Source organism: Mastigoproctus giganteus, chromosome 9 (genome assembly GCF_048544385.1).
Source record: "Mastigoproctus giganteus isolate SK-2022 chromosome 9, ASM4854438v1, whole genome shotgun sequence".
NCBI classification, from domain to species: Eukaryota; Metazoa; Arthropoda; class Arachnida; order Uropygi; family Thelyphonidae; genus Mastigoproctus; species Mastigoproctus giganteus.
Genome location: NC_143583.1, coordinates 111,129,492 through 111,140,207, shown reverse-complemented (window position 1 = coordinate 111,140,207; position 10,716 = coordinate 111,129,492). Strand labels below are relative to the sequence as shown.

At 36.9% G+C, this 10,716-nt stretch overlaps 1 protein-coding gene across 6 annotated transcripts in view; it reads right to left on the bottom strand.

The window, feature by feature from the left end:
• Positions 1 to 380: 380 nt before the first annotated feature.
• The window catches only part of Shal (Potassium voltage-gated channel protein Shal), a 264,104-nt gene continuing 253,768 nt past the window's right edge, over positions 381 to 10,716 (bottom strand). For 3 of the 6 annotated variants that reach the window (XM_090381766.1, XM_090381768.1, XM_090381767.1), the window contains one exon: positions 381 to 1,340. In XM_090381766.1, the coding sequence (XP_090237892.1) occupies positions 1,170 to 1,340 (171 nt within the window). In that variant the 3' untranslated portion in view covers positions 381 to 1,169. The remainder of the gene's footprint in view (positions 1,341 to 10,716) is intronic. The other 3 variants (XM_090381769.1, XR_016547418.1, XR_016547417.1) reach the window with 3 other exon arrangements.

The following is a 10,716-nucleotide window of genomic DNA, read 5'->3' as shown; positions in this document are numbered from 1 at the left end:
GTAAGAGTAAATTTATTTCTATAACATTACGAAGTGGCAGGCTTTTGCAATTAAATGAGGATACGATCTCATATCGTAATGTTCGGTGAAAGAGTTGGTTTATGCAGGGTTACTGCGTGTACATCATTTCTACTATCCAGTGCACATGCGTAAACCAATTCTTTCATACTCTTAGACGTTTAGTCAAGAAATATTTTTAGTAATGTTCAATGTTGTAATATTTTGATAGGTGTAGTGTACAATGCAAGGGCAAAGATGAGTAGAACCGAAACAATTATATATTTTTTGTGTTCCCCCTTCAGTTCTCCCCCTGAAAAACGAAAACAACACTCCTTATTCATACAAATATATTTTTATTTGATTTTCTGAGCAGTTCTGGACTAGATTATTACTGTATCGTTTTGACTGAAGAGAAGGACGTGATCTGAAACACATACAGTTACTGTAAACTACACAAATTCATATCTAAGCCTACGCACTAACTCTCGCTGTACTGACTGGGTTCATACGCATTCAGCTAACTTACTAGTTGGTTTGCTGGGCCACTGGATAACACTAGCATTCTATACGGACAAGGGGCATGCAAATATTACTATCTGTCTCCTTTGTTTCTACTATAGTTTTAAGGTTTGTAGAGCGACAAAATATGCATATGTAACAAGAATGTAGGTTGAGCACAGTAGGCTACATGAATATTCAGTCTTATCTAAGATGTCGTATCTGACACCTTGTGGGGGATACTTTGAAATTGCAGTAACAAAATATTGCAGCAGCGTCATTAGTGTCGAGAAACTGACGGGACGATAAATCTTGGGCCAGCAAAAATCGAAATAGATATTATTAGTACAGAAAGAATATATAACAGCGCGAAAAGGTAAAATCTTAGTGATAATATCCGTAGAATCATTTTTCATCACTGTTCGAGCATAAGGTGTTGGCAACGAGAGAATGAAAGCACCCGTAGTAGATGAATGGGAGGGAAAACGGAGTCTATATGGCACAGGGTTCCTCCATGGCTCTCATGTCATAGAGAAGATTTCAACTTCACCACTAGAAAGCACGGCCAGCATTATATTACTGGGAGCCGGGGATCAGATGTGTTGATGATAGGACAGGTAATTTGGCTTAGTCATTCCACGACGGGGAAGCAAGTGGACGATGGATATATATTACACATTCCCTGCAGGATGATGACCACAGAATGGCTGAGTATGGGACAGGACTTCAGAATAGGACTGGTGGTAGTCATCGCCATAAATGACAATCCGGCTAGGCAGGCGCACTTGAATGTCACTCATTTCCTCCACCTCCTCTCCCGCCCACATGGTCTCTGCTGTCCTCTGTAAATACAGAAAAGTACTACGATGTAAAAAAATGTCCATTTACTCTTTTCTAGTAGCAGGTAAAATACTTGCTTCTTCTAAGCTTAAACTTTTAATAGATTTACATTAGTTCAGAATATTGTAGTTTTTGAACTTTGATTTCAAAAATTTCATGTATCTACAATATAAACTTCGGCGTTAAATATTAAATATAAACATATTAAAAAGATTCGTTAAGCCACGAATACATTCCCAATGTTAATTTTTATCAATGTCATGCTTACTCTTTTGTACTCAAAAGAAACAGCTTATTTATAAATAGAGTAATCCTAAATTACTTCAGAAAAGATGTTATAATTTTCTACTGATATACGGTAATGAAGATCTATGATAATGCAATTCTTATAACAGATAACATTATTATTGTACACTGCCTGACCACTTTATTAGGACCATGGAAGGGCTATATGCATTTATGAAAAGTATGTAAATTGAAGAAGTCATATGTGTGTGTGTGAGAAAGAAACATTATTAAACTGCGTGGCCTGACTAATGCCCAAATCGGTTCACCGGCGCTGGGGAATAGACATGAATTCGCGGAATTCAAGAGGTATGATTATCAACGCGCATTTAGCAGATTCTACAGAGACAGAACGGCTGCAGTGTTGTTGATATCCAAGCACTAGTGTCATTTGAATATTTAATAAATGGAAATACGTCTGGAAAACATCATATGTGAACATAACAGCGAAAATATAAGTGACGAACAAGATGTCTGGAACGCCAAACAGCAGAATAAAATTAGCCTCTGCATTTAATGCAAATACATCACAAGGAATCAGTACCACACCATGCAAAGAACCATATCACGATCTCGGGCACCGACCAAAAAATACGGCTGTTTTGGTGCCGGGAATGCAAAGGATGGACGTAGGAGACTGGAGGCAAGTCACATGGTCTGATGAGTCCCGATTTACGCTCTTCAACTCAAAAATACACTGCGTATAGGGGAACACCACACTACTCATTGAAACTACACTGTTACCGACAGTCCACATTGTTAGAGGAGGTATAATGGCATGGAACATGTTTTAGTCGCATGCCTTTGGTCCCCTGATTCCGCTGGAGGGTGCCTCGAACTCCGTTGTCAATCAGATGCACACTACACTGTTGCAATTCAGTATTGTTGGGGTTATTTTTCAAAAACCATATCGACACCATGCCAAGTGGTGTCGGAGAAGTGCTTTGGGCCAACAGGGATTCAAAAAGTTATTAACTCACGGCCCTAATAAGGTAGCCAAGGAGTGTACAATAAAAAAAAAAAGAAAAGAAAAGAAAATTAAAACACTGTTGCTAAAAACTCTCGCTAGCGTTTTACTTAAAACCTTTATGCTGTTAATTCCCCTACATTAGGAAGAGTCACTGTTATCCCCTGGCCTTTATGGGTGCGACCGGAACTGTGTACGTGTTGTACAACAGTAATGAGTATTTATTTATTTATTTCATTAGGTTTTTTTTTTTTTTTGTCTGTGTCAGATAGAGTGCTCTTTTCCATCTTTAAATTAAATTAAATCCGGTTCTTTCCCCCATCCCCCGATGAAACTGGTAAAAGTAAATTTTGCAGTCAATGGTGGATCTTGTGCTACTTTGGAGGGGGAGAGCAAAATCATGTAAAACCGATTATGATATAAGCCCACTAAATATTCCAATATTTCTAAGTTTTTTTTTTTTCAGAGGGTAACAAGAAAAAAAAAAAAGGCAACCAGATTTCGTATCCCTACTTATTTCGGATGCCACTCATTCTGCACAACGCACTGTCAGAACACGTGACTGGCTTCGTTGGTACAAATAGGAATGGCCAAAGAAGGTTGTTGTGCCCAATTAACTTTGGCATGGTAGCTCGGATGCCTTGATTACTCAAGTGGGGAAGAAGTCCCTGATACCAATGGTAAATTATATTTTCATATAATTATTTGATTGTGATGTATTTTATTTTGAAATGCCTTTATGTGATTTCATTGTGAAATTAAATTGCAACAGGGGCACGTCTGCCTTTAATGCGCCCCCGCCAACTTAGAACCCCACTGAAATATGGTGGCAGTAGTTGAGTGGGCAATTCCAGCAGTAGATGCACCTTTCTGGCAGATCGCTATAAATGCAGAATTCTTTATGTGGTGCAGAATTCTTTATGTGGTCTAGATTGGTAAAAGTCTAATCCCAAGATACTCTCTCTCTCTCTCTCTCTCACTTTTATAGTACGGTAGAGTCTCTCCATCTCTTTCTCTGTGTCTTGCTACATATTGATTTATACATTAGAGAATGTATGTTTGTATGAATCTATTTATAGTATAGCGAATGGATTCTCTAACATAATTTAGAAAATCGCAATACTTAAGAGAACTTTAAATATTCGACTCTTGTTTTGTAGTATGTATGGACATTCGTATCATCCTACCATTCATTTCATGGGACATGGATTCTTCTTTATTGGGAATGAATTCTTCTTTATTGGGAATGAATTCCGTCCAAGTGCATTTGAAAATGTGTTTGCACCGAATATGTACACCAATGTGAAAAAAAATGCACTTTTTCTTGATTTATTAATATCATAAAGCTTCGTTCGCATATCAATTTACATATTCTTTTACAAGTAACCACGTTATTAGTGTACTTTGTCACAGGTACATAAGTTGCGCGTTCGAATCCCCTGCACACCCACAAAAAAAAGAAGAAGAAAGTTAAATGTAATATCACACAGTAATTGCAAAAAAAATCTGATCCAATGAGAAATGGGGAGGGGGGAACTGCTCCGGCGGTTGCCTGGACAGGGATCAAACATGAAAATTAAAAACTTAATAAAGTTAATTATTCTTTATTGAAATAATATCTTTTGTGTTGGTTATTTCCTCGGATTCTTCTATTGGTTGTCGGGGGTATATTCAATTCTGAAAAGCCATTTCCATTTTAACACTGTTCTGTTAAACAGATTATCTTTTTCTTTTTTTGTAGTCCCTTGAAAACAAGAAACCTCAGAGCATTCATCTTGATATATCAGACGAAAACGACTTCCAAGAGTATGAGAAAGGAGATATTTTGCGCGACATCATATAACACATCCACAAAGTACCAGCGCAGCTAACCAAATGACAAAGTTCACCGAGACTTGTTCTGATAATGCAAGAAGGCCAGACTGAGTGACTCTCTGATGGGTGGCATGAGGGTGATTTGCAGCGGCATATGTGTACAGCAAGGGTGGGTGACCTCTACATTCCGCGTCTTCAACGTGGGCGTTTTCGAAATAGCGGATATCGACAGGCCGATCTCAGTAAGAAACTCACCAGAATAAATATTATAACGAAGCATAAGATTAAGACTACCAAATAGGGCTTCCCTCTGTATAGTATACTCCTTAATATTTCTTTAAGTAATAATAGAATACAGTTTTTTTTGTTTTTTTTTTAATTTTGTCATCAAAAAATAATAATGAAATTCAACTTTAATAGTAGAATTAATTTATTATTGTTAACATAATAAAAATAAATATAGAAAAAGAAGCAATGATGCTTGATCAAGAGGGAGCTACTCTTGCGATTTAGTTTTCTTTCTTTCCCTTTTTTACGAAGGATCTTTGGCATTCTGGACTTTAATTGATATCCATGAGAAGCTCCCAGACTCTCCTGGATAAAGGGTGCCTTTACTAAAAATTTAAAATGGCAAAAAGTAGCAATTATATATTCTGATTGGCTCTCATGAAAATATGAATAACTTTTGTCTCTAACAGCTTCTTCCTTTCTTTTTTTTCCCCCATCTCATACTGTTTACCATTACTCATATTGTTCTGAATACGCTCGACAGGAATAAATAAGGATAAATCGCGAAAATATATTAAAGAAACTTATTAAGTACACGTTTCTTCCGCATAGAGTGCATTTCGCTCTCGCTTAATGCAGAGAACAGGCACAGTAGCAAAGAGAGCGTTAGAAAAGGGTTTTCTTCCAACAAACAGAGCATAAGTCTCTTCTTTTTTCAGAATTTGTATAAAGCTACTAATTTTCCAGGAAGGTTGTGTAGTGAAAAGTAATAATTATCGATCTCAAAGGTATTCGAAGACATGTGAAGTATAACTCGGCAGTTATACGAGATAAGAAAAAAAATATATATATTCTAGTAAACTTAGGCGGGTTGTTCAAAAAGTAGTGGCGACACTGTTTACGAAGGTTTCTGAAAGTGGGCAATTGCATTAAATCAAACATAAGCTTGATTCGTATGAACCAAAATTCAAACGCTGGTCTATTGCATGGCGCTACTCAAGTTTTAAAAAAAATAAACTAAAATAAAAAAAGGGGGAAAAATTCAGACAAGAACAGGGAATAAATGATGATTATTGAGTACGACAGGAAAGGCATCATTCCACTTCATGCTGATCCACAAACCGGCACCACATGCTTCGTTCCTGGATAGCATTTGTATCAAGAAATACCGTTGATGTGTTGTCCTTTCTTGGAGACAATGTCATTCACCTTTTCCGGACATGAGCCCTTGTGACTGATTTGCTCAACAGGAAGAAGTCGCTCAGACAAAAGCACTTTCCAACAATACAAGACACTGCGAGCAGTAGATCACACTCTTTTCACTCCAACAAAATCAGGCTGCTAATGGCCTCAGATACCTCTGCGTGTTGGTATCGAATTTTATAGGAGGCGGTGATTACTCTGCGTGAACGTGGCAGTAAAATATTTGCAAACAAAGTTCGTTTTGTTTTTTGTAAACAGCCGTGTTGCCACCACTTTTTAAACTACCATCGCAGATTGATGAAAGATTTCAAAACATCCTTTTTCTAGTACCGTCTTGTACACATTACCTAAACAATATTTACTTTTTAGGAAAATTAATAACACTTTACCAATTTTTTTTGGTAAAATGCTATTCTTAAAAACTTGTTTTATTTTGTAATAAGTCTAATACAATTATTTCATTTCTGTAGTTTATATGCTTATATCCGTAAGATCCCTAGCCTTGTAGGCTGTGAAGGCTCCACGCTGCGCTAATACATCAAGCATTCAATAAAGTTTCTATATTTAGTTATTCAGGAATTAATTAGCAATCATTTTAACCATTTGTTGCGTTATTCTGCCAGCTCTGTCTAGAATAAAAATGTTTTCTGATTTATCGTGCAGCATAATACATCGTTATTACAACCCAGAATTTTCAGAAAAGAAATAGTTTAAATAAATATAGTATGAAACTCAAATCCGGCAACCTTGGGACTTGACCATTGCCGGATTTAGGTACACTGGAGCCCTGACTCATAAATCTTAAAAGCCGAAAAACGTTCCCCCTTACATTAATTGTATTGGCCCGGATGGGTGCCCTCTCTATTGTCCCTGGAACAATGCAACTCAACAAATCTGGTCTTGCACGTGATGTTTGCAAAGAGAAGATTACTGTATATGTGCGCCCTTATTCTACCAGAATAATTGTGGACCATGGCACGTAGGGTGCGCTGTTTTCTGAGCGTCTTAGTAATCCAAGTAAAATTTCCCGAATTATCCCGCATAAAAAAAAAAAAAAAAGTAGCACACTAGTGATCAAGTTGTCTATCAACAAAACTACTTAAAATTTATATTTGATTTTTAATATTAAATCCTATATACATTTTATTGTCATCTGTTATTTTCCCTATGAATGAATCTTATTTGCTCCATCTTTGTTTGTTATGGCCTAAGCATCCCTTGCACCAGAAATAACAATACCAATCTAGATATACACAGTAGTCAGATAAGGAAATTGTTTTCACCCTTTTCGTTATTCATAATCAAACTTAACTAAAACGTATCATACAAGTAACGCAAATGCATAATTTTTGCACTTAGCTAAAAGAAACTGAATTTTGCACAGAAATACATCTTATGCTGTCAAGCAAATTAGGAGTTGTCTCATTCTTGCGCTTCAAATAAATAGCACTATTTATTTGAAGCTCAAGAATGAGCGCATCATACTGGTGTGTATGATGTAACATAAGTTTTGTACAAAAGATGGAGTTAAACGCTTTCATTATCGAGTTAATTATGATAACATTTTATTTTTATTAAGAGGTTATAGAAGGAAGTCGTTATTGTAGTAGGGGTTTTTAGGAGCATCAGCGATGAAGGCCATATTGCTCAGTGTATATTGCCTGTAAATTGCGGGTGCTCTGAGGTTGATATTCTGTTTTCTGGACGAAAACCGAGTTTCCGGGAGGAAAAACCAATTCAACCGCTTTGTGAAAATGACTCTTAAAAATGTTCCCGTCATCGACAGGACTCGAATTCAGGCCTCTTTCACTCGGTGTAGGGAGGATGGCGATCCTACCAACTGTGGTACCCACCATGTCTGTTATAGAAGTATCCCCCAAACAGAATACATTTCGCAAACTATCTCCCCCACCAATTTGTACTTTCATTTAACATTGAGAAAGTGTGCGAGAAATAGTTTGTGGTACGTCTGTTTAGAAAATAAGTTTTATTTGTAACCTCTTGATAGAAATAAACTTGATCTCACAATTACTGTATGAGTAAGTGCTTTTATCTTCATATCCAGAAACTGTCTAAAGCTCACTTTACGTATTATCTTCAGTAGTGGCAGCTCAAGTCTTGAGGAGTCCTAGATGGCATATGTTATGAGTTCCCCCTTGTTGTATAGCCAAAAGTTAAAAAGGAATATCGACTGGAAAATATAAAATCCTTGTAAACACGGTAACGACATCGGGAGAGAAAAACCACGTATCAGAAAAACTCATTTATTTTGCACTAGGAATGAACCGGCACTGTTCAGCTCTTTAAGAGGATTAACCAGTCTTGATCCCGAACATAAATATACATGAGTTTGTGTAGCACATCTAAGATGGCGCTCCATTATACTATGGTCGTGACCAAGAAGAAGATAATCCTCGAAAGGTCGAACAAATCTGTGTCGTCCTAGTGCATAATGGTGTAGTGTTACTGTAAATTTCTTATTCAGAGTATTCAAAAATAAATTAAAGAAAATAAAATTAAACTATATTACGTGCTGAAAATAAATTCGATGAATTATAAATCAAAAATACATTTTAATATGAACATCAAGAGCATTTTATTTACTAAATCTGTATGGCACTGCATTGATAAGTATTCCTAAGTTCTTGAATATTAGTATAACAATGAACGCTTAAATCTGCGTGGAGTGTAAGCTGCCTTTAATTTCTTAAAGAATTACAGATTATTCTTAGGAGTTTCGTGGTACTTCCTGTACAACTTCTTCAGTGAACGCTTGTAATGCTGTCCTTATCTCAGCATCACTTACCAACGAGTTAGCTTGTGATGTTGATGGTGTCATAAGGACATCATTACTAGACTTCACAGAAGAAGTGGTACAGGAAGTACAACAAAACTTCTGAGAATAATCTGTAATTCTTTTAGAAATTAAAGGCAGCTTACACTCCACGCAGGTTGCTCATTGTTTCACCAATTTCCAGTTCTTGATATACCCGCGCACCGTACCTCTAAAAGAATATTTAAGATTATTGAACATTCCCATGGCACCAGCACTTAATATTTTTCCTTTACATATGCTTGTTCTTCTTCCCCTATCGACCATGCAGTTTCCTCTACTTTAAAAATGGTTGGCCTTCATCGGGTTATCAGCTGCTTCCAAGGTGTCTACAACTGTTGCTGCTATGAGGAATTGAGTGCTGCCTTTTCTTAAAGTAGATTGCTTTAGGGAAAAACAACCCCTCTCACTGACCATAGCAGTCATCTGTATACTGAAGCCCGTGCAAGTTTTGTCACTGGTAAGAAGAGAATTTTTCGAATTCTCCCTCGCCACTTATAAAAATTTTTCCCTCTCCGACTGATCATTCCACCTCCGCCTAACCACTTTCCTAATCCTTTATGTTGGCGTCATATTCACCTTTAATTCTTGGGAACTCAAAAGGATCATTAATAGGCTGCCAATGCCACCGGGCCCATACATCTCCAACTTGGTTATAAAATTTGCTTTTTAGAATTATTAGCCCCTCTATTTAGCAGGTGTATAACTAAAATTTTCCATGCATCCAGACGTTATACGCCCTAACTATAAAAACAGTGGTGACCTATCGTCATCTCCTGACTGCTGAAATTGTTTCACATATCCATTCTGCCTCTTCTAACTTCACAAATTCTATCTCTTCCTTTCTCTCGTGTTGCTCTGCGTGGGAAACATATCGGTTGCAGATTTTCCCAGTTTAAAGCAAAATTTTAGCGTTGCTCCATTACAAAATGGTGACAAGGAAGATAACAAGGCTCTTTCCCCTCCTCCGAAACTTGGGGGTTTTTCGTCCAACAAGAGGCAAAACAACCAGAGAACACACAATTTGCAGACATAATACACATGGGTAAGTGAGGACATTCTCAGATGGCCCCAATATCAGTTTTCTTTCGCATTCACTAAAGAAAACTAAGTTTCTAGAATAAAAACTAAAGAAAATTAAGTTTCTAGAATCCTTATTGATGGTTTATAGAATACTCATATTCTAGAGACTTTTTTGCGCATGATGACATAAGCCAAAAGGTCAACTTGATCAGTTCACCTTGACTTAATCTCTGCACTTCTCACTATTCGTCCATCAGTGCTTTTTTACCTACTGAAAAAAAGTTTATGGAATACAAGATAATTTTCTTTTTCATACAGGAATTCCTCTTTCATACAACCCATCTTTTATAGGCCAATGGTTCATTTCTTATTAAAGAAAAGAAAAAAAAAAACGTATCTAACGAAATTCCGCATGGTGGGATTCTTTCTCTTTTTCGTCTTACTTCTATCATTTCTAATTATGCAAATGTCCCTCATTGCTTATGCTGACGATATTAAAATCAGAGTTATTTCTACTTCATTTGAGGAAGTACAGCAGAACAATTAATATATGAGGTGTAGCAATAAAGTTCCCGAACTGTTGCAATAGTTCAGCAACTATCGCAGCTGTTCGAGAAATTTATTGCCAAACTGTTGTAATAAACAGAATATAAAGTGAAGGGGCTCAAAAATGGTTTCAATCTTTATTCAAAGATTGAATGCACTTATTACACCTTTCTAAAAGAGTTAGCGAAGACGCCCAAAGAGATAATGTTCAGTTTGGCGGTTAAATTTTTCTTTATGTCCTCAACACCTTTATCTCTTTGTTTTCAGGGAAGTTTTCACATTGGAAAGAGAAAGAAGTCTGCTGGTGCTACATCGGAAAACTGTGGTGGATGGGTAATGGGAAGAGCATTGCACGACAATGCTCTCCACATTCCCCGCCTGTTCAGTGCCATGTTTCGTCAGAAATGTCTTCTAAACAAGTGGGGAATGGAGAGAGCATTGTCGTGCAACAAGGGCCATCTGCCTTTCTCTCGAAATT